Source organism: Colias philodice, chromosome 14 (genome assembly GCF_061535455.1).
Source record: "Colias philodice isolate Cphi_HAF_F1 chromosome 14, ilColPhil1 Martin Lab GWU primary, whole genome shotgun sequence".
Taxonomy (NCBI): Eukaryota; Metazoa; Arthropoda; class Insecta; order Lepidoptera; family Pieridae; genus Colias; species Colias philodice.
The window spans coordinates 686,734-712,793 of NC_143099.1; the positions used below are offsets into that span (position 1 = coordinate 686,734).

The 26,060-nt window shown below is 34.2% G+C and overlaps 1 protein-coding gene across 9 annotated transcripts in view; it reads right to left on the reverse strand.

Annotated features, from left to right (window-relative positions):
• Liprin-alpha (PTPRF interacting protein alpha) overlaps positions 1-26,060 on the reverse strand; it is a 116,575-nt gene that overhangs the window by 18,863 nt on the left and 71,652 nt on the right. For 8 of the 9 annotated variants that reach the window (XM_089703408.1, XM_089703407.1, XM_089703402.1 and 5 more), the window contains exons 2-10: positions 11,705-11,806; positions 8,946-9,110; positions 7,225-7,299; positions 6,654-6,758; positions 5,685-5,756; positions 3,679-3,846; positions 3,153-3,272; positions 1,830-1,955; positions 536-705 (exon numbers count right to left, since the gene is read on the reverse strand). In XM_089703408.1, coding sequence (XP_089559534.1) covers positions 536-705; positions 1,830-1,955; positions 3,153-3,272; positions 3,679-3,846; positions 5,685-5,756; positions 6,654-6,758; positions 7,225-7,299; positions 8,946-9,110; positions 11,705-11,806 — 1,103 coding nt within the window. The remainder of the gene's footprint in view (positions 1-535; positions 706-1,829; positions 1,956-3,152; positions 3,273-3,678; positions 3,847-5,684; positions 5,757-6,653; positions 6,759-7,224; positions 7,300-8,945; positions 9,111-11,704; positions 11,807-26,060) is intronic. The other variant, XM_089703406.1, reaches the window with a different exon arrangement.

Genomic DNA, 26,060 nt, shown 5'->3' on the forward strand with positions numbered 1-26,060 from the left:
ATAACATGCGTTAATAGATGCGCAGGTCGAATTAATGTTAGGTTCCTTTGAAATTATTGATTTCAAGATTTTAACAATGGCTACTATGGCTACAAATTTCTCTATTAATTATTCAACTAATAGGGTGTATTGCAACTGTAAGGTGACTCTGGTGCGCGTACATTGTATGTACATTATAAACTGGATATTAAAGTGATTAAATACAATTCGTATTATCCTGAAATTTGCATCTTATTTATATTACCCTAAAATATACATTCACTCAGCACGCAAAAATAAAAAAAAGACGGGATGCACTCCGGGAGTGCCGGCAGAAGTGAAAACTTGATTATTAACGTTGAGTTCTCTCCATCCGTCTTACGCTTTTTCGATCAGGTCACGTGTCCTGACGCGAGTTTAAGATTTTATACCCATTACAGAAAAAGTGCTCAACGCCGCTAAAGAAGTTTTCACTTCAAAAAATCCGAAAAAAAAACTCATCAACATCAATCTTATCTTTTCTATCACAAATACCAACTCCCCATATAAAACATACCTATCATTAGACTCAGACAGCAGTTTGTCCACGGTCGCCGAGAGCCTCGTGTTATGCTCTTCATTCATCCTCAACCTTTGGTTCAGCCTCATGAGCTCAGCGTTCTTCTCTTCCACGCTCGCTTCGAGCCTCTGGATGCGATCTTCAGCCGATCCATGTCGCTCTTGCGCCTGGAAAGATCGACATCTAATTTTGATCAATTGCAACAAATAATTTTAATTCAAACACAAATACGATACGAATTTTCATCCAATTTAAGCAAATAATTAATTTTAAAATAAAAATTATTAGATAGGACAATTTGGACACGTTTTACGGAAACCGATATTGTTTATTGTATTGCAGAATTCATAATATTCGTCGAATTATGTCAAGTAACGTCACAGTGGATGCACCACATGTAAAAATGTAGCTTACTTTTTGTAGGCGAAGCACATGAAACATAATGATTATAAAACGAAAGTACGTGACCAATATCACGTATATATATTGATTAAAAAGGCTGACATTGGATAATACCCATAAGCTATCGTACCCTGGAACTTGATAATATGTACCTTGTTCTACCCTTGGTATCCTATACCTGCGTAAAAATAACCTACAGCAAAAAAACATTATTTCGTGATTATCAAAAAATCATTTATGAAAATATGACAATGATAACTATTTCTTCTATACCTCAACCCAACTACCTGATAACAAAAACACATTTGTAAGTAACACAAACCTAGCACCAAATTATTATCCTGCTCCCGATATAACGATTCTACAGCAAAGCGCGTGACGGATGGGAGTGAAACAAAACAACCTACAGATATTAAAGTACTAAAGATGACCTTGTCATATGGACTTCATTTTATAAGCCCCATTTCTACTTCTTCAAAACTTATTTCAGTTGTGTTGTTAAATTTCTGTTTAAGTATTTCTTAGATGGTTTTATTCATTTTTCAGATCTTAATAAAAATATGTGTTGTGTTGATTTTTGTCTCGTTTAAAACTATCACATCAAAATTTTTACCAATATAGATTTTATTATGAAATGATTATTACAAGTTTTCTAGAATTACCTTCCCCCAACAACAACTACTACATTGGGGCCTTCAAGAAAAGAGCTTATTTGTCCATAAAAGGCCGGCAAAGCACCTGTAACACTTCTAGTGTTACAAGTGTCTATGGGCGGTGGTGACCACTTAACATCAGGTGGCCCACCTGCTCCTTTGCTTGCTCTGATATAAAAAACAAAACGCAACCCTATCCCCACGTCACAAAGTCCACAATCCAAGGCCCATCTCACCTGACTGAGCGCCTCCATGCGTGCCTTGAGCTGCTCCTCCATCTCCGGCAGCGACGACATCTGCGCCAACTTCTGCGTCGACAGCTCCAACTTCTCTTCGATCGCCGCGATCTTCTCTTCTTGCAGCTGCGGAATATTTACACGTAACGGCGGGTAATGATATCTACAGTGTTCCTTCAGTCTTCATACGAACATACGGAGCAAAAAAAAATATACCCGCCGAATTGATAACCTCCTCCTTTTTTTAAAGTCGGTTTAAAAGTTATACCTACGCGCCTAGGATCTCAATACGCATTCCATACGTGTGCTCGGTACCCAACGTAGGAAGTAGGTATTTATTTCAATGTCACCGCTAGGTCACAACACTGTAGATATGATAACCGTGTGATGGCGGTGGGTGTGCGGCATGGGGAGCGCTATCGGTACCGGTGCATGCAATGTGCGAACGCGGGACTCGACTCTTGTTATACACATCGAACTTCAGAAGTCATTGTAAAGTCAGAACGACTTAATCATTCGGACTTTGCATGTTACTTTTTTATATCAAGAAATTATTAATGTCAACTGCGTAATTTAAAATGTGTATAATATTCGAAACTTGCTTCGCTTATTATAAAATTCCAATTAAACCGAGAACTATGAAAAATGAATAGTATCTTTCTGTTTTCAAAACCATCTCAATTTAGAATAGAAGCTCAACTGACAAGAAATGAATATTATATTTGATCAAAGAAAAATATCACACGAACACAAATCAGAAAACTTCTTAAGCTCGATGTGCCTCAACATTTGGGAATTTAGTTATCTTTAGTTTCGAACTGACTTCATGGAGAATTATTTGTTATTACAAATCTAAGGTTACACTTTATACTACAATCGGGTATACCATTGAAAACATATTAAAAATTGCGTCATATACTCAAATATCTGATATCTTATCGTTACTAAAGAATTTTCCAGAAATATCTATACATTTATTGAAAAAAAAATAAATGTTGTGTGGTTTTATGAAACCACGGTAAAAGTGAAACTGTTCGAACGGTTCCGAACACTGCTTTGTGTAGCGCATGTCGCGTGACGGTCGGCTGCCGAGTAGGTATACCTCGACAGCCGCGATATACGCGACATGCGCTACACAGACCAAACAGTTTGAGACGATGTAATAAAAGTTTCACTTTAAAATATTTTTTTTTAAACATTTTTAGGAAAAATCGCAATTTAAAACGCCCTCCATGGCATACCCCTCATCATTAGAGACGTTATCAGTGCACCAATGATGGTTCCACAAAAATGTCAAACGAACAGCGACTCCACCCCTCTCACCTTGAGCTGCGCCTGTTTGTGCTGCAATTCCTGCTCCAATTTCTCATTCAGATCGTGGAGTGAAGTCGACTCGCGTTGCGCGTTCAGGTATCTCTTCTCGAGCGTTGCTATCCTTTCCTCCTGGAAAATATATGAATTTCAAGTAAAATTTGGATAAAGATGACTATTTTACTCAATATTGGTACTAATCATCATGTACACATAATTGAAAATTGCATATCGATTAACATTATGTTGCAAATATAGTTATACAAATAAACATCCTGACTTGGAAATGATTTGGAGCCTTTAAATGCAGCTTTAATTCAACTGGATAAGGTTGTATTTGGTGTACATTTAAGAACAAAAAATTTTAAGGTTTTAAAAATTAATGCTATTGGTTCGCTGTTTCCATCTTAAAGCAATAAGCTTGATTTTGTTGTTTTCGAGTAGAATAATACAAACACATTAAGGATAGTTTCAGTTCGTTTTTCTAAAGCATTATCTATCTAGTTCTTTAACGATCTAATTTCAAACGCTACTATACCTGATCCTCCTTCTGCGCGACATTTTCCCTTAAATCCCTTTGCAGTTTCGCGCACTCCTCCTGCTTCTTCACCAACTCCTTCTCCCCTTTGCCCAGTCTCTCCTCGAGTTCCGTCACTTTGTTGTTTAGCTCTGCGACGCGCCGCTGCCACGAGCTTAATTCTGCTGACTGGAAATTTTTATTTTTGGTTTGGTTTTTGTGATTTGAAAGGTGGGAAACTAGGCTGCGTTTACTTTGGAAATTCCGGATTTTCATAAATTTGTTTTTAAGGATATGGATTATGCTGTAGTTAAAATATATTTTCAAATCAAAATTTAAATGTCTAGGCGCTGTATAGTATAGATAATAACTATGGAATTATAATTGCAAATTAATGGCTTTTCGTAATTATCAATATTTTCATATACATATTATTTAATACAATAATTGAAGATCCGCCGCCGCTTCATTTTATGCCTTTGAGTAAAAAAATCTTGTTTGTTTTCCTGAATTTATCAATTATAATTTCAGTAAGAGCAGCCTAGTGGTAAATACACTAAACACATACAAATAATGTAAGCTAAAAATAATTACAAAGATGGTGACACGTGCATGCATTATGCGTTGTATATAAGACGATATAGGTCATTGGTGAGCGAATATATATGGCTGTGTATGTAACTAGTGAACTAAATACAGTATGTATGTTGTTACTGCTACAAACCAATGTGAATGTTATATATTTCATATATATGTTGTTATACTTGATGTCTTGATGATTATTACTTGCATGAGAATATTATTCTAAAGTTAAGCATATGTAAGTATGACTTTTTACGCAGTTTTTAGTAAACTATTAGCATATTTTATGACCCGCTGTGTCGACCATACATAGTAGTCGCCGTAGCCGAAATCGGCAAGGATTGATCATATTTTATGATTTAGAAACTATTAGACAGTCAAATTAGAGCTGTAGGTGTAGCGGGCAGATGAATCACGTCAATTTTACTTGAAAACGATTTTAAAAGGTATTCTATAATACTAATACAATTGAAATGGTAAGCATCAGGCACTGTGACCGTCAAAACAGCCCATTTTCATCATTAAAATGATACAAAGCGTCAGTGCTGGGGTTTTTTATGTATACACATATATCCTTATGAGGTTAGTATATAAAGCAAGTAATGACCATACGATAAAATGTAGGTGCCAGTGTTTTTGGACATGTATATATTTATATGATATTACACGCCCTAGTGCTAATATAAAAACCTTCCTAAACTAAAATATATATATAGATTCCTTTGTGAAACCGACACAAGGTATGTAAATATGCTATACATGTAATCCAATTCTTAATAATAGAGGTATAGTTGTTGATATGTAGTTTGATTTTAATATTAGTATATTTAGGTGCTATGCTTAAATTCCATTATAAGCGTAATTTTTTGTGTATGACTTACAATTTCGTGACTTGTTAACATTGTCGTATAGGAAGGAGGTAGCAACGTTGACAAGAGACAATTTTAGAATACTTGGTTCTTTGATATACTGTTTCTCTTCCTATTTCGGTTAGAGTCCGGGCTGTCTGGCTGGCCGCAGTAGTTGCGTTTATTAGTGCGTATCGCATTTGCACAGGAAAATATCCGTAATTTAAAGTAATTTTTTAACGAGTAATTTTTAATCTTTTGCCTTTAGATTAGATCCATCAGACATAATTTTTTATTGCAAGACGTTTGTTTCGTTGTTAAATAGGTGCCATACCCAATTTTTTATTTCAAAATAATTAAAATGTCATCGAAATAAGTGAAATTCCTAAGTATAACAACCCAATTATACTAAATTACTTTTTTTAAAACGTTGCTAGCTCCCGTACCATTGTATTAACTTTATATTTATAATCTTTACTATTCTATCGTGTCTCCATGTGTATGTCTGGTTAATTACTAAAATTAGTATGTCTCGATAAAGCATTAGGGCGTGTCCACGATATAGCAAGTATATTGTAAGGCCAATATGATGCTGACCTGTTTAGCGATCGTGTTTTGTAGCTCAGTTAGTTTCTTGCCACTCTCCGACTCACCGTTAACACTACACTCCTGTGCCAACCACCAAAATAAAATGTTTTTACAGGCTCTTCGCGGAAAAATATAAATTCAACTCTATTCCTAATAATATAAGGTTCAAATTCATATTTAGCGTTGAAATTTGATAAACAAGATCATTAATTTGGAATTAAAGTTAGATGATAGTAAATTTATATTTTTTGCGAAAGGCGTGCCAAAGACTAATCTAACATCGTAATAAGAACTTAATATCAATTTAAGTCTAGTATTTCATCTAAAACATAAAAAAAAAACTATTCCAACATTATTGTGCACATCTTACGAACATTCCTTTAAACATAATAGTAATGAAACAATTCATTCGCTGACTACCCTAATATTGAAATAGTTTCTTTTGTGGAATTGAAATCAGTAAAAAGACAAATACATAAGCACATTGAATAAAAACGAGAAATTAACACATATAAAATCGAATCAGTTGTTAGAGGTCAAAGAATAAGTTTAATAAGACATTATTTTAACATAGCCACATCTAAATTTCAAAAAAGATATATAAAAGTCATTATAGATGAATTTTACTTACCATGGGCTACATATACAATTTTTCCTAAATTCGTGTTTATTAGTAAATTCCCGAAATATTTATTGACCATCATATTGTTATAACTAATTTATAAAAAAAAAATACTTTAAAAATAAAGTCAAAACAAACTATTTCCATATTTTATAAATATTTTTTTGCCATATTCACCCACTTCACAAACTTCAAAACTACCTACACTTTTTTATCATTGTTCCCTGCGACATACAATCTTTAATAATACCCTCCCACATACATCTCCCCCCTATAAAACATCTAAACTACACACAAAACGATTTTTTACAAATTTTTCTCAAACTACCCACATATACACAAACAAAACTAGTCACCTTAGCCTGTATCTGCTCGCCGTTCTGTTCTGGCGAGCCAGTGGACGCGGTGCCATTCTCTTTCGGCTTGTCGTCCTGCCCCGATGTTGTTTTGTATTGCTGCAACTGTATAATATATGGTATGTTATTATATGTAGCAGTTTGTTAAATACAATAAAAAAAATCGTGTGCACACGCGACAGAAGTGTAAGGAACTTCTTTGGCATGATCATAGACCATAATCGTACGAAAATCGTTGGCTTACTCCATTCAGTGACGGTATTGCTATGAAGCGATCTTCAAATACTCTAAAAGCGCTAGGAAGTTTCACTTCATAATATTTTTTGTAATAACTATCAGAAGAAGGATGTGGAAAAGTCTTAAGCAATTTGCGCCAGTAATTAATTTAAGACATCTAAACGGCCATGTAAAATTTATGCGTTTGATAGTTCGCATGAATACAGGGCAACGTCGCCCGGGTCAGCTAGTAGACCATAAATTATTAAATTCGGTAAAGTTACTATGGGTTTATGAAAATGCAAGGATAGGTAGAATAAAGGTTTTAACAAAAATAGTAGATATAAATACTCACTTCTTCTTTGGTTAACGCCAATTCTTCTTCCAACGCTGTATTCCTCTCTAACGCCACTCGTAATCTCTCTCGGACCTGAAATATACATTAGAATCGTATTAATATTGAGTATAAATTATTTTTCTATTTATCCAAACAAAGAAAGAACTAGAACATTTAATATTGTTTCAGTAACATTGGAAATATTACATCCAATTAAAATCACATCCATATCTCAAATAACTCGAAAATCTGAAAAAAAAAAAATACCTTTGCTTTGGCAAAAGAAACGCGAACTTTAGACTTTGATCAGTGAGAGTAGATTTCGCTTTTACGTTGTTATCGAATATTGAATTTTAACGGAGCCGTATTACATAAGCGACTTGAAAATTGAAGAAGCTTTTATTAAAAATACTACTACTTCTCTTAAACTTGTAATACATAGTCTTAAACTACAATAATTCTATGTAGTCAGTTCGTTATAAAAATAACTCTAAAATACATACATGTAAGGCTTTTCAACACAATGAGACATTTCGTTCAAACAGCGCAAAACTGAAAATCTATGAATTAATAGGAAAATGTTAAACATTCCCCGAAGAGATATTATTATTTATGAATTCATATAAGACAAATATTGAAATACCCTATTTCAAGATTTAAAATTCTATCACAATAATATCATGAGTAAATATATAAGGTCGTAGGGTAAAGCGTAGGTTGTTTCCTATCCTATGAAATTACGCAAAGTGAGTGTACCACTTTTTATATTAAAATTGAATATTTAATAATTTACCGTAACCTTATGAAATTCCCCTCGGTTCATAATCTTATTAGAATGAAATTCCTTGTTGGAGGTGAGAATGCGTGGCTCGCATCCGACAAGACTCAATAGTGTGGCAATAATTTTACGAAGTTATCGTTTATGTTGATGTTGCTGGTGGATATCATCAAAATATAGTGCACAAAAAATAGGTACAACAATAGGGTATAGAAAGACGGGAAATTATTTACTAAATTGACAATGTATGAATATGAAAAGTACGAACTATGCGTGCTTATTTTCCATGGTTTGTCGATATGTCTCCAATTGAATTGTATAACATCATCCTTACATACATTGACGATATGGTCATGACCAAAGATCATTTTTCCAGAGACGATACATGTATGCAAATCTAAATTTAAACATTTCAACTACATTTTATTAAAATCGCTTTTAAATCGTCACCTTATCCGAAAATTCAGTTCAATTCGAGCAGTAGTTTCCTGCTTAGAGACAGTTATAAATAACCAAGCACACATGCTTCTCCTTTTAGAATTCTATCACTCTCTTGGGTGCTTTAAACAGTGTTTGGGCGACATCTCAGCGACTAGAAAATCAATACTGACCAAAGACACTTCCTGTTGCATTATTGATGCCAAATTAAATTTATCTGTCTATTTGTTAGGTGTTAACCTAAACCCCTAAACTGATATTTCCGAAATTAGCGAGATGCTTGATATATGCATGATAGAGAAAGAGTAGATTAAGCTGCCACTGCCATTTTTAAGTACGAGATTATTATAAATTATTGGTTATACACCACCATATAATTTATAATAACCTGTCTATTCTATTGAAAAGTCATCGGGCCCACAGAGCGAGCAGCCTCGGGAGGCAGTTCAATGTTTTCGTGACCAAGTAAAACTACGTCATTCTCGGCCAATAGCCCATTTATAGATATCCCAATCACACATACCTTCTCGTCCAACGCCTTGTGGTGCTCGAACAAGCTCTTGAGCGCCTTCAGCACCTCCACTTCGGAGGAGACGCCCGACTGCGCGGCCGCCTGCCGTTTCACGACGGTCATGCGCAGCGAGCGCTCGTGCCGCGACACGAGACATTCTAGGTGCTCCAATAGTAACTGCAATTTGTTAGTGTTTGGTTTAAGACAAAAATTCAAACTTGTTTATTAGGAACAATAAAAACATACATTACAAAAACTTTATGAACGATGGCACCCATAAAAGCTTAAATAAGCTTTAGCACAGGTGCCAAAAGAATGCGTAATAACTTCATTTATTGCATAAACCAACGGGATAATAATTGTATATTAGATGCCGTGATATAAATATAAAGTGAAAGGAAAGGGGTCAAATACACATACTTCTTAGTATTTAGTTGTCTATTTACACCTTTTAACAAACAAACCTTATTATACAAACAAATTAAAAACATTAAAACGAAATCTATCTAACCAAGTTAAGATGATGACAATGATGATGGTTTAAATATTGTTTTAGCACAAAAGGAATTTTAAGCCCAAGAGAAAAATTAAAATAGACCTCATTTTTAATATTGTTATTAAAATAATAAGTAATTGTACTAAAAATGTTCTTTGATACTACAAATTTCAGCCCAGCATAATTGAAAATACATATCTATTATACCTACATTCAGTCAGAAAATGAAGTAAACACCAATTTAAAATTTTAAAGGTGCGGTTTACGAGAGGCAAGCTTCATTTAAATTTAATTAATGAACTCTGAGTGTTTTAGTCGGTGCTCGTTTATGATATTTACTTTCTAAAATCATCGCGAATTGCTTACTTTTAACATCTGTAACATTTAAAGAGGCGTGGCTTAGCATGTGTGTTGAATTTTGATCATGAGAGGGATGCAAGAAAAATACCAGAGGCAAGTGTACACAAAATTATCAAAATAAATCTAAAAATACGTAGACGAATAAAAGTCGGTTTAATTTCCTATCTTCTTTTTATTTTAAACGTTAATCCTAAATATTAAAAACATTGCTCAATGAAGGCAGTAAAGGTCACAACAAAGAACCATTACCTAGTAAATTTCCCCTTATACAACTAACTACTCTTATTCGAAACCAGCAGACAATATGAGTTACATGACCATAGCTTATAAAATAACAATAAGTACATAAAATAAAGCAGCAGATGTGTACGTCTAGACGCCGATGCTAAATAATGTATGTGTATAAATATTTGCGGGAACCTTACAATTGGGTATGCGCAAACCTGAGCTACTAAGTTGTATGTATGCTCCTAAGGTATATACAGGATAGGTTTGCTAACATACCTTGGTATTCATGATTGTATTAATTTGCAACATACCTGAACATAGCAGAAATAGATTTGATAACTTTATTTGACTAAAGATAAATTTATAGGGCAAATTTTAATTTTTTTAGTATCTTCTCGAAGTGTGTAGTATGATGCTCGAAAATAAGAATTTTATAATGAATAACTTACAGTTAAAAGCTTAACACATGAGCTTTGAAATAAAGTTTTTTTAATTATCAATCGTTTCCACACCTTACATATGCTTCATAGAAATTTTGATCATCAAGAGATTAGAAAATAAAGAACCTCCAATTGCGAAATCTTCACAAATATCTGTTACCTCCACACCGACCATGAAAACCCCACCCCCAGGGAATACAGTGCGAACGAAATGGTTTACGCCCCATTTTAGCTTCTTTATGGGATAAGTTGAATTGAAATTTAGAGGTCTCGAGCGCTCCTCTGCGGTGTCCTCAGGTGCGTCTTTTGGTATCAATGAATCGCTATATTGGGGTGCCAGAATCCGTGTTTATGATGTGGCTTATAGGGTCTTTGGAAAGGATTAACATCTAAAGATACTGCTCTTGCGATATCGTATTTTGGATGCCTAATAACGATTGTTTATAGGAAGAAACTTTTTGGGTATTATGATAAAGAGAAGAACATGTATAGTAATAAACTCGATTATTTAGAATTCTTTATTTATCATCCCAGCAAGTGCTCGTAATTAGAAATAAGCTCCACACATGCGCCACATTTGGAGAACAAACATTACCTTCTTGTAGAGTCTGAGTTGCCTCGTTCGCTCCATTTATTATTTAAATTATATTCTAATGTTTTATATACTGCTGTGCAACATATTCTTTTCTTCCTTACTAAGCAATCTTTTGTTAAGCTTGCATAGTATTTTTTTTTTATAATCAATAGGCAGACGTTGACCACTGTCTTACCAGATGTTAAGCAGTGATCTTGAATTTTAACAAATAATCCATCCACAAAAATATCGTTCAAGAATGGTTCTTTGTAAATCTGACTTATTCGTCTGAATAATTCGGATGTTTATTCAGCCGAATAAGATTGAATTTATTTAGGTGTATATTGACCAGCTAGCTCAGACCGTTAAAATTTATTGCCTTTGGTGTGTTTTCTGAATAATCCTTAACTTTGTTTGAAACAAAAACGAAACAGGGTAGTTTTAAGACATTTTTGTAATGGATTGTGTCCTACCTATCTACTTGCTTTAAATGATTGAAGGTTGTAATCTATGCTGGAATACGCCAGCCTAGAAGCAGATTATCGACCCTAATAGTTGTTAATTTGAAACACCAAGTACTAGATATAAAGCTGACTTTTCTATTAAAGTTAATTCTACAGTTTCCTCTATATAAAATTTTATCGAAGAGCTAAATAATAAAATAAATACTGACCCTGGTGTTGTTCCTCTCCGCTTTCAGCTCCGATATTTCCTCCTCTCTTTCGAGCAGCTGTTCCCGCGCCTGGTTCAACTCCTTCGTAAGTGTTGCGAACTCCTGCGAACAAAATTAATATGTGGTTATGTTTTGCAATGTTTAATTATACATATTATTATAAGAAAATATTAACAATTACAAGAGGCACGACTGCAATCGTATCGTCATTAATTGACTTCTAGAAGATTAAACCCTGAGAACCTTACACGCTTTTTGGCAATTCAATCGACAAACATCAAATAAATTGCTACAACACTGAAAAAAATAAAACTCAAATAGCAATTCCATTTAAAATAAAAATTAATCTTTATTGTCATCGTCACGATAAATTCCAGCTAACGGCACAATCAAAGAAAATGCTCGGGACAAAGATCGAGATGTGATCGTGTAAATACAACACATTTCCTTCATCTGGGCCGGAACGCCGTCAAAGCGTCAAATTAACGCCTCCGGCTTCGAGCAGCGTGTTTAGAAATAGGGAGAGACCACTGTACGAGCGGAAGCGGGAGCGAATACTTATTTCTATCAGTTTATAGTTCGAGAATATTTTGTTTTTAATTTACATTGGGACAGGATTTTGTTTGTCCAATGATATAATATTGCTACATAATTCCACCATCCAGTTCATATTAGTTTTCATGGACGTGACGAATATAACGAAGTACTAGCCAAAAGCACATTCTAGAAAATTACATTCAATATTCTAATTCATAAAGTGATAATGATTATAATCACTGTAACCTAATATGATATTTCTCTTTTCAATAAATTTGTAATTCATTCAATATTTTCAAGTTAACTTCCCAATTGTTCTAATTGGTAATACAATTTCAAAATCGCTTCAAGCGTGCAACCTCTCTACTCACATCGCACCCTATATCTTACCGACTTGTCGGAATTCAATGTTTGCTCTCACAGAGATCCGCTAAGCGAGAGATATCGCTTTGATGCGTTAACTGAAACCTTCAGCTGGCTTTCACCGTTTATCAATCAAATTGGATTATTTAACTACTATGGTAGAGAGACTTTTGTCTGTTCTCAGTATAGTGTAGACGGAAACAGTTCATTTTCATCGTTTCGTAGTAGTGGGATGAATTGGTATACTTCACGTTAATAATTATGTTTGACACACTGTTTGGAAGAGGAAACATATTTTTGAACTTTTTTATCTTTCTTTCTTTTAACACAATCTTTAAATTCTGCCAATTGGTCGTTATATTAATTGCCGTCCTAACAACGAAACACAACCGAAAATCCTAATTATCGTGTACCTAAACATCTGTGCATAGTATTTATTTGAATAAACTAATGTTCTTACTGAAAAGAGCAATACGAAATGGTGGTGTAACTCTGTTTTTATATCGTACCGTAATAATTTTAATCGCACCTCACACAAACTTAAAACAATTGCCTGTAAAAGAACAGACCACAAATGCACTCATCCATTCACACAGTATGCTAACATAATCAGTTTCCATTGCACGTAGCGGCTAAGTGCCGGCTGAACTTGGCCAGTCGAATCCGTTGAATATTACAGACTTGTTTAAGGTCTGTACATAAAAGAGGAGCGTTAACCGCCTAATGGTTTTGCGGGAACAAGCGACATGAAACACAACACAGAAGTACTCGTAGAAATTGTATCTGGAGTAATTGGTATTATAATAGAGACCTCGTGCATATCATATACGTATATAGCATAGTTAGAAAGGTAAGTATATTTTCTTTTAATTGTATATGATAGGCTAGACGATTATACTAGTACAGTACTAAACGTGTGTATTTAAATCGTATTGTTAGATGATGATTTAGAAATGGTCACGGTCAATCATAGTTTCCAAAGAGAATTTAAATCATACGAAAAATCTTGTACATAATCCTATGTATCATCAGCATCCCAGAAGCAAATATAACACGATTGGCTTCAAACTTCACAGCCAATAAACCCAATGATGCCGGTAAATCAAATTCAATCGCAACCCTTCATTCTAACCGAATCCCGTATTGCGTATTCAATCCTCTCTCTATTGGACTTTATGATTCATGAAATATGAAAACGTTTAGGCTATTTTTATAGTAAGAAAAAACGTGCAAACATAGTTAACGCATATGAAAGAAACAAACAATAGAATTTATAGTATTTTTAAAGAGACGCTCTCAGAGTTACGGACGTTCAGAAATCACAATGCTGTGTCATTTATGTTTTAAAAAATAAAATAAAATATATCTGGCAACAGACTTTATACAATTTCTTTTACCAAGTAAAATGCTTTATTTCCATACTATATGGGAGTTTGTGCCCAAATTAAGCGACAATTTACATTATCAAAATATAAAAATTCGTTTACTGTCCCGAATAAAACATTGGGTATGGTGCATACGCATTGTACGTGTATTGTCAAAACTAGCCGTAAGCGCTCCATATACTGATACCCACGCACCACTCCTCTGTGGAACGACCTCCCGAGCTCAGCATTTCCGGACAGATACGACTTAGGGTACTTCAAAAAGAGAGCGTACTCTTCCCTAAAAGGCCGGCAACACACCTGCAACCGTACACGTCTTGTGGGTGATTATGGGCGGCGCCAATCATCGCATTAATCCGGTGACGCGCCAGCTCGTTTGCCCGCTAATACATAAAAAAAAGGTGGTACGCCAGAACGGTTTTACGATCTCCCTCAAAATTACGAACAAACAAACACGAGCTCAATACATAATTGTGCCAATGGTGTCAATTTACCACGCGGTCGGAGGTCGGATAGGACACGCCCGGGCAAGGGAGCTTATATTGATATTGACGGTGAACATAATTAATTGGATCTTTCAATTAAATATTTTACGGCGCTGAGAGATACCGGAATAAACGTTGTACTTTACTAGTGATTCTACAGTGTTACATTGTACAAACACTAACACTGTAGGTAAAGTTGCGACAAATGTTTTATTTGTTTTTACATTGTATTTCTAGATTTAATGAAATATAAACAATAACTTATTTTAAATCACAACGAGAAAAAATAGTTTCCTGGGTATAAAAATAACAGGAGATCATGTGTTCTTTGAACTAATAGTCTTATCATTTAATGTTAAGCAATCAAACTCTACAGTCAAACCATGAAATATCCATTTTGCATATCTACCGAAACATACCTTCACTCGGCACTGCAATACACACCGACTTAGTTACGCTACAAAATCTTCTTCACGTATTAACATCTCTTTTGACCATAGACATACCTTCACCAGGTACTGCAATACCACTTGGTAACACTACCACTTGTACAAAATCTCATATTTACATATGAACATCCCTATCTGTAAGGACATACAACTGCACCAGGCTGCTTGGTTACAGTACCACTTGGCACTGGAATACACAGACTTGGCTACAATTTTACCCAACATCCGTATACATTACAGAGTTTAACGATTCCACTCCTGCACCCGAACCACTAGAACCTCTCAGCCCGCCATCTCTCCTGATTGCGGAACGAGAGGAACAATTTGTTGCTCGTTGGCTTCAATTCGATGCGAATAAATAAATAATTACTCTGCGAATTCTGGAGTGAGCGATTTGCGTATAATTTTGCGAAGGCAATATTGTAATTCATAACTACTGAATTGTAAGAAGAAATTTTTCTTTTAACAACATCCTTTGAGCTGTTTTTAATTCATTTAATTTCCTACTTTATCCCTATAAAATGAGAGACTAATTTACTGTGGGGTCTTAATTTCCAATAAATATGACGATTTAAAAGAAGCTCTTATCATGATTAAATAAATTTAAAGTTTTCCAATCATTCATCGATAACTTATCAAACACTAAGAACTCAGAACGAACACGACGAAGAGAAAATACAAAGTTCTTTGTAACAACAGTCGCTTTGAATCTCTTATTTACATGAATTACTCACGACATCCGACTATCGACTTCTGTCTCCTGTTTGATACCTGTATTTTTGATCTCAATACCCATTTTAATTTTTGTATCTTTTACTTTTACATTTGCATTTTACCCAGTTTCCCAGTTCTTGTAAAGTGGTACTTATTGGAAGCCAGTAGTATCTAGTAACGTTACCGTATCTTTATCATGTTTTCTCATAAAAGCAACAAAATAAATAATATTTTCTTCCAGATACTTTTCTTCAGCAATAGCGATATTAAAGTAATAATCTTATTACAATTTCGCTTGACCAATAACAAAATTGGCATCTATAAATAAATTCTTCTCAATGTCCTCAACTAACAAAAGTATATCATACAATAGCGAACGAAAAAAAAACCGTGCCTCATTGATTACTTTAGCCCACACACAAGGGAAGAAAACGTAATATGTACCACGTGAATTAGATTCTCCTTGGCTACGTCTTTTATTAACTGAGAAATAGGTAATTCTCAATGACACCCACATTATCCTCCGATGACAGATGAGAGGTCATTACCTGACGGCCGGATGTCGGATCGCTAAAGATCATTTTTCAGTCACTAATCTCGCACGAAAGGTCACCATTACGGTGTTCAGACTAGGCCACGACGTTAATTAAAGATGAGGTAAAAATAGAACATTTGTTTTCTCTAGCGTAGGTTTTTTTCTTGTTTTAATGCTATCATATTAAAGCATTATGTATGTTATATTTCAGTACAATATTTGAAAATATAATTTGGAAAATCCAAAAGTGCACGCCTCATAATTTTTTTTTAATAATTATTTATTAATTATTATTTTTGTTTATTTAATAACAATTAAACCACATCGAATCAGACCCTGAAAAATGAAAGGGTTCTATTCCTGAGCATACTCAAGCGTAAGAGAAAAAAAAAGACTCGATTAGTAAAGTATTTCGGTCGCTATCGTGTTAACAAGAAAATCCTCCGCACATACAGACACACGGACGTCCAAGACAGAACTTTTTTAAACTGTTTTTTAACTAGTTTAAATAACAAAAATGACATCAAAAATATCATGAATGTTAAAAATAGTGTTTTTTCTTAATATGTGTGTGTATGTATTATCTTACAAGTGCAATGTATGATACATAAAGACATTTTAAGTTTGAAAAATCAGATGTTTTGCGCGAAGTGACAGTAGTACCCACCTCAACGCTTCGCTTATGAGGCGTGCAATACTATATCGTTTAAAAACACGCATAATAAACAAATGAAGAAAGGTCCTTCGAAGTGGATTCTATTTCGGACATCTGCTACCAATTAGTGACGAGGATTTTTTTGCATAGTATATTTTAATCTCAAAATTGTATTCCCGCGGTAGATTTTAATGAATACATTGTATAAGTCTTGTCGATTTTTAACAATCTTAACTCTTATAGTATTAACACAGCATAAAGCATGCTACGTGTATCACGTTGTGAATATTTTATACGTACCACGAGACACATAACAGCGCGTTACTTCTTTAATAGGCGCGTAACCCAGCCCCCGGGGGAGCCGGCCTGATGGAATCGTAAGTGGCGAAACTCGGGTCATCTTAGACTGTGTAATATTTACGTGTCCTTCGTGCGGCCTTTGGGGAGCGGCTGAGAGTTCTCGACGGTAATTAAAAATCTCTCCGCAAGGACATCACAAGGGTCGTAAGTATATTGGCAAAATTCGATAGATACTGTGGATAATTGAGTGGAGCGACCGTATTATTGAGGTAAATGTGCCGTCGAATTTTGGCGGTACATTTTGTCTGTTATATTCTTTTATGGAGGTACTTTAACTGATAGGATATCGTTAATGTTATATGTGCACTTTGACGATGGAAATTTTTCGAATGATGTATCAAAATACCTACCTACCCATAAGGTTAATAGTTAATACTGAAACAACATAATTTCGATAATTTCAGTGCTATTGTAGAAAAGTATATAGGCTTCCTCATAAAAGTATTCAAGAGTCATTGTCAAAAGCCTTTTGTAGGGATGATAGCTAGTGTCGCATCTTCACGCACGAAAAAATTGAAGACTGAATTTTTTACAAGCGGGGCTACAATATAGAAACCGGGAGCCCATTGTGCCAGCTGATATGAGCGTATACCTAATCAGCGATAACAATCCGGCCATACGAGCAAACGTTTCGTGCACAAATTAAACATGGCGAACGGTCACTGACCGCGTCGCTTGTTCTACAAAAATCTTGCTCAGTCCTTTCACAGCTTTTATTTTAAAAGCAAACTTTTTATTTCATAAACTGTGATGTTTCCGCGTCAGGAGAATGAAAGGATAATTATACACTCCTCGCAATAACGGAATGCGATGGTAAACTTTACACTCGATGCAATTTTAAATAAAAACAAAAGCTTCTTTCTATTCGCAAAGCGCCGTAACGCCGCTGCGTTCGTATTTTAATTATAATCTTGTTGCTTGTTGTCAGTGAATGAGGGTATTACTTAACTGATTACAAAGGAGTGAGATTACAAACACTGAATATTCGGTTGTATTTGGATTAAGGATGTATAGACATCAGAAAAATTATTTAACTATTTGAGCAAGTTCAATTGGTTTAAAGTATTAACATACTGAGTTTCTATGTAGTAAGACAGGGAATGCGATGTTTGCATTGATTGAAATTTTCAGATATAAACAGATGTTTTAATTCTACATATGGATGTTCTTCTTTCTGATAGTATTATATTCGACCGTGATCGTTGTAATCTTTCATTTCTTTAATAGAACCCTTGTTTTCTTTATTTTTGTACTGTTTGTGTACCTTTTTAATTCCTCAATAATAAACAATATAACTAACATATAGTTAATCCTGTTTCCTTTCAATAGATCTTATCAACGGACAGCAAAAGTTGTAAATAAAAATAAGCCCCTGAAAGCAATACACATTTCTATTTGCTCAGAAAACAATCCCCGTAATTCCTAACTCTGCTATTATTGTTTTAATTTAATATGGCGTCTTTCGCGTCGTTAATCAAAATAATGTTCATTCTTGATGAAAGTATTTATTTATTAAAACGTTTTTCAGTGTAAAATAAATGTTTTAAAAGTTTTTTTAGTGTAAAATTTCAAGGTCGCGTCATGGTAATACCATCACGTAATGGAGTAAGGCGAAGATTTTAGTATCTTTGAAACTTGCCAAACAGTTTCACTTCTGACACGTGTGCTCAGCACACATGCTCTTTTTGTGAATGGAAACATATTGACCATTTTCATTACATATCTCCCGTTAAATATCGAGTGAAAACTTGACAAATAATCGAGTTTCAACTAGATAGAAACTTATACTTTTAAAGACACCGCAGCAGGAAATTTGTTGCGGATCGCGAAACAATTATAACTTATACTTTGTGTTGTTACTTCGTGATGGAACTACATTTAGAATATAAAGTGACGGCAAAGTGGTTTAACTTAGTAGGTAAGTATATATTGCAAAATAATTAATAGTTTAAAAAGCTAAAAGTTTCCTTGATCTGTTGAGAATGTTACATGTAGTTAGTACTAGTTATTTCTCAACTCATTTTTGTCAATTAATTTCACTCTTATAGGGGTAAAAGTACAGACAATCGTCTATAAAAGGGATAAGTTTAAAAAATATGCAGCTATATGAGAAGTAAATAACAATTAGGGAACCCACTGGGTACATTAGCGCGTCGTAAAAGGATATGAAATAAATTTAATATGTGTAGACGTGGTGAATTTGTCTATTTTAAACCATTTAATATTTTTCTTTAGTCTTAATGAAATTTATATTCCATTATAAAATAAATAACACGGAGTTTCTTTAAGAACTTGACCTATTAGCTGATGCTAATATCCACCTTTTACGAAATATTTTTCAGAGATAGGGATGGTTCCCGTTTGTTTATATTATATCCTCTACTGTCTAAATAAGCGTAAGGAGACTGGGATTTGGTTAGACATAACCTATGTGGCAATATTCCTAAAAAAAGTATAGTGCGCATCCATAGCAATAACTATATCTGTAAGTTCTTAATAGGTATATGTCTCCATTTGTATATCCTGCAATATGTGTGTTACTGGAGCACACGAGGTGTGTGCCAGTCACGCTATCCCTTGAATAAAAGAACATGATATTCCTTGTAAAAAAGTCTACTATGTACTTTCGTATCAACATTACCTATAGCTCCATGTGACCCTGCCAATATTCGACTGTGCTCACCTGCAGCAGAGCCGTGTGTATCCGACACGTGCACACAGCGCCATTCTTGCGCGAGCACGGCGCGCCGAGCAACGCGCACGCGCCGCCGCCGCGCAACATCGCGCGCGACCATCCCTCGCGTGTCCGCGCTCTCACGTGCTGTGTGGCCGAACCATTATGTTGCACTTTGTGGCGTCCTCATTGTTTGGTATTGTGTTTATTCGCACACGATATTGCGCGCAGGCTTATTGGTTAGTGTATGAGTTTGGCAACAGGCATGATTTACTGTGATAATAACGGTAAAGTAAAGAGGAGAGACACTCACGAGACTCATTTTATTTTTTTATTCTACCATTTAAATTAATAGTATTATACCTTCAACGCTTTTTAGTAAGTAATACTATTAGGCATTACGCAAAAAATATTTTTTAAGGGCCGATTTTTCAATGCTTGGATAAAACTGGATAAAACTTATTCGTCGAATAATGTATAAAACTACCATTTTAAAAACGTATTCTATAATTGCCCGTATTTGACAGTTTACGTGACATTTTAATATTATCGTGTAATGTATTGGAGGGATAAGTTTTATCCAAGCATTGAAAAATCGGCCCTAAATAGAATAGTAAAAGCATTCTTTATTTGAACATTTAATAAATGACCCTTTGAATAGAAACAATTAGCAACCACGGCATTTAAGACAATTAATAAGCCGCAACAAAACAGAACAATTAACTCTTTTTTATTAAACTTTATTTTCTTTTATCCCTTTTATTAAATAGAGTTGTTTTTCTTTCCAGAGATTAGTTTTATATTCTCCTGGACAATGTTTTATGTACAAGTGGTTTTCATATAAAAGCATATATGTTTGCATTTAATATGAGAGAGAAATTTGAACTTTGCTTTCCATTATTTGCTCATGTGGAGTTAGCAAAACAAAGGCATAACTTGGACATAGATATGACAGGCGAGATATAGTTGATCCTGCAGTACTTTGTTCCTCTGTATAATTAAGAAATTATAATTATATTTTCGAAATAAAAATTACGAAAATGAAACATACAGTTACATAATATGTAGATACATACTGCGTACAGTAAGATCATTTTAATCCTCATATCATATATTATACATAGCTATTACAGAAAAAATAAAAAAGTAAAACATATAATTTTAACTAGACCTATATTTATGCATATTCCTGTATCCTACCTAGTTATAGATACCTGTATCTTTTTAGCCACCGATTGGACGTTTAACACTAATACAACATCAAACATACTGGACTTCCCTATACATATCTACTTAATATTTTTCAGTCACTATCCCCTTCTAACAACACTAACTTACACACTTACAACACCCCTAACAGCTCACATATCGTCTGGTCAAGCAACCATACCAACAAACGTAGCTAATTAAGTGTAAAACAGTGTATTAAACAAAAGAGAGCTCGTTCAATGGCGACAAAAGAAACGCAAATTGAAACTGAAATTGCAGTGTTGTCGGGGATATTATTCACCGTCTGTCTGTCGCTCCTAATTAATAGACAAACAGCTTTAACTATTCGCATCTATTGAATCTTGATAGGCATAGCTTAAGAATTAAAATAGGTATTTAGATAAGAGATCGATTGTCGATTGCTTGGTTACAGACAATATTAATTTTCTCAGTAACAAAACAAAGCCTTTAGAAAAAAATATAGTTAAAGAACTACAGAACATGAAATTATTGTAATTTCACTGTTCCTTGACAAGTGAGCAAAATTCAAACTAAATCTGTCCTTGTAAACTGGATCAAAATCGAATTAAAAGAAGTTGGATCTACCTATACCCACATACAGGTGAAACTAATAAAAGCGTGTTAAAAATACGTATTCCTACAGAAACCTGCACTATTGAGTAACATAGGTTGTAGTCCACGAAATCTAGACTGACGAGGGTATAATGAATAATGTATACCTATAAATAACTACGTAGCAAATACAAGTAACGCATATTTTGTAATGGTAAACAACACATGCCGTTAAGGTGATATATAAGGGCAGGGAAGGTGGCAGGTTAATAGCTGTATTATACTGTATATCTGAGGTAGATTACAGATATCTCAGTGTGATAATGATTGCAAGATACATTGCAAGTCAGAGTAGCTCGACTACCGTATCTACAAAGCATTGAAGATCATCCGTTTATATAGCACTAGCGGTCCGCCCCGGCTTCGCCCGTGGTACATATTTATGTTTTCTCTACATAAGAACCATCCTGGTACTTCAAGGAATATAATAAAAAAAGAATTATCGAAATCGGTCCACCCGTTCTCGAGTTATGCGCTTACCAACACTTTTTGCGATTCATTTTTATATATAAGACTAGCGACCCGCCCCGGCTTCGCACGGGTGCAATGCTGATACTAAATACACTACAGAAAAATTGTGAACGTTGTATAGGTATAAAAATATAGCGGCCCGCTCCGGCCTCCGGCATCGCACGGGTATAAAATATGTACATAGCCGGGCGGCCGCAAACGCTACGTCCTGCAATTTTTAAATCTGTAATATCTTCGAAAATATTCACTTAAATCATACGGTGTAAAGGGCCATATAGATCTATATTAAATGAACAATGTATCCATGGTATTTAATTGGTTAAGGATTAATGCTGTATTGGTTAAAATCGCTTCGAAAATTAGCCATTATTTGTCGTAAAAAGTAAATGACAAAAAAAAGTTATTGTGGGTTATCCATAAGAGATAGACATATACCATCGCGGACTTTTCTGTAGACCTTTTCAATGTGTATAATACTTAGTACATTATTTTGATAAAACTCGTAGGGTTCAGCCTGCGTTTGCAATGTAAGCGGAATAAATGTAATTTTTTACGACATCACATTAGAAACCTCAAAAATAACAGTACTTCTCCACTACTTAATGGATCTTATTATACATATAAACCTTCCTCTTGAATCACTCTATCTATTAAAAAAAACCGCATCAAAATCCGTTGCGTAGTTTCAAAGATTTAAGCGTACAAAGGGACATAGGGACATAGGGACATAGGGACAGGGAAAGCGACTTTGTTTTATACTATGTAGTGATTTAAATATATTTTGATTTGCTCTTTGAATACGTATGTTTAACTTTATCTAACATCCACAGTTTATAGTATAAACCACTTTTCTGATTGATAAAATGTAAACACTAAACAAATAGGTACATGTTATCTACATTTCAGAGTAAGATCATCTTTAGTTTTTAATTCTTCAAATTTATACAGGGTGTCCCACTATTGGTATGCTAAGCGCGAAGGGACTTGTAGTTTTGCATGCACTAATCACGTAAAAAATACTTAAACAACAAAATTACATCAAAAAATTTTTGCAAAATTTTTCCTGAAAATCCATATTTTCTTCTCTAGCTTCGCGCAGCCAGCATATACCACTTTGCTAATGTGAGCATTTTGTCTATGAAAACATAATCTTAAACGATAGGTCACGTGCTGGTAGCAAACCTGGGCGGGTTGCTTGTTATGGGTGTACACAAAGAGTTTTAAGAATTCACCTATTTGAAAAAAAACTGCGTCTGGAATTTTATAAGTATTTTTTACGTAGGTACTCAGCGTATGCAAAATGATAACCTCCTTTGAGCTTAGTATACCAACAGTGGAACACCCTGTATACCTACAAACATTCTCCAAACGCACATTACCACTAAAACAATAACACTATATCGACTACCAAGACGTCTAGATGTAACAAATTGTAACGCACCCTTTACGAGAGCTTCCAAGAGGCGCTCAGTGGAAGGTTTGAGAGAGATACGACACGACCGATCGCTATCTAGCCTCTAGATTACAGTGAGAAACGGGATGTAACCTTTATATGTATTACAATATTATATAGAGGAAAAATTTCTTTGTTTCTTACGATTTACTTCAAAACTACACGATCATTTGAAATTACATCTCGTTAGTGATGATGAATAGAGATTGAATTAAGAAAAGCAGAAAGAATTTGCAGTTATTATATTACGTTACGAATGTACTATTTAGTTCAATACTACCAACTGATTTAATATCACTAGATGCATCGCTATATGGGTCACCATGGATCGAAATCAATCTAGTATCATATACTAAAATAATTTGGAAAATCCAAAAGTGCACGCCTCATAATTTTTTTTAAATAAATATTTATTAATTATTAATTTTGTTTATTTAATAACAATTAAACCACATCGAATCAGACCCTGAAAAATGAAAGGGTTCCGCACATACAGGGTTAAGGGATCCGCACATACAGACACACGGACGTCCAAGACAGAACTTTTTTAAACTGTTTTTTAACTAGTTTAAATAACAAAAATGACATCAAAAATATCATGAACGTTAAAAATAGTGTTTTTTCTTAATATGTGTGTGTATGAATTATCTTACAAGTGCAATGTATGATACATAAAGACATTTTAAGTTTGAAAAATCAGATGTTTTGCGCGAAGTGACAGTAGTACCCACCTCAACGCTTCGCTTATGAGGCGTGCAATATGTGTAACACATAGAAATCTAAATAACAAGACACTAGAAGTCGTAAGCGTGCGTGACCTTGTCGCCACTCAGGTGATTTGCACATCACCAGTGCATTCGTCACTGTTCAGTTGCTCTGGAGACGTATGAGTGTATACATGGTGTGTTTCAGCAATTCCCATTGCGGAAATTCTTCCACAAGTTGTAATTATACTTATAAAGGAATAATATTTCATCGGAAAATATATTTTTTTAGAAATAATGCCGTTTTTCCTTAAAATTATAGAATATTTACAAGTATTACGAGTGTCACCATAGTAATCGAAATAACAATGAATGACACAGTCGACCATTCTTATTATCACGTTTGTTCGTATTGGAGCAAAAAGTCTCATCTACTTAGGGATGTTATTCTAAAATAAACCGTAAATTCGTGCGTTAGGATACATATTCAAAAGCTTAATTTAATAGATAGTTAGTTTTCACTAAAATCAAGCTGTCCAATAAAAGGCATAGTTTACTTGTGTGTACTGTTTAGCTTTCGGTTTGAATGTGTTGATTTTGGCGACAGCGGTTTTCATACGAATTATGACATTATAGCCCTTCTATGTGTCTTGTTATTTAGATTTCTATGGTGTAACATGTTTGATATATGAAGCTAGCTAGCTGGTCTCAAAGCAAATATTTCGCTCAATGTTAGTATAAGCCTAAGCCTAACATAATATGGTTTTTTACAGTAATATTTTTATGTTTACCACGACTATAATTCTTATTACTACTCATTCGCGGTTTGTTATTAAATATCAAAAAAAAGTGTTATTGATGATCTAAAAATTAACAAATTTGTTTAAATTATACTAGTTTGTATAAATTGAAATATAGCATAGATAGCTTCATTTTCACGAATTATCACATCGGAAACAAATCTTCATTCTTTCACAGTTTATTTCTAGAACAACAATCCAATGCAGTGCAACTAGTCTAGAACAAAAATAACCGTCCGGCGTATACTAATAAATTCAACTGTTACGTTTCACGCTAGAGGCAGAGGCTCGGAACGAATATTTAACACCCCTCTATGAACTAATTGAATCTGATATGCTGGCTAAATTCAATTTCGGAGGCGGGCAATCGATACACGATATTTTCTCTTCACATGCTTGGTTTAGGAGATAATTCGATACATCAGTGGTAGCAATTTTTTCATTAAAAAAAGCGTGCATATTATTTTCAGTATTCTATATACGATACACAATAGGTATTAGGTACACTATGGAACATCCTACATTAAAAATATACGCACTATTGGATTTTTTACATACAACATATGCACTTTAAGATATTTGTTTTCGAAACAGACTAAGTAAATAGGTTGGAAAAAAATGTAATACTTTTTAATCACATAAAACTTTCGTAGCGTATCATTTTTGCAGATTCTTCAGTTTCGCTTGATTAAGTTTTTAATAAAACAACATCGTAAAATGAAACATCGTCTTTAATACGCATTACTTATCTGGCTCCCAAGATTCCTAGAAAAATATATTTTTTTGTTTATAATTTCCTCTTAAAGCACTTACCTAATACTTTAATATTATAAAAGTTTGTACATCATATTATAACAATTTGAGTATAGTTCTGTATTTGACAGAACTCTTTAATTTATTTTCAAGATTCTGACGTAAAAAAATGCTTT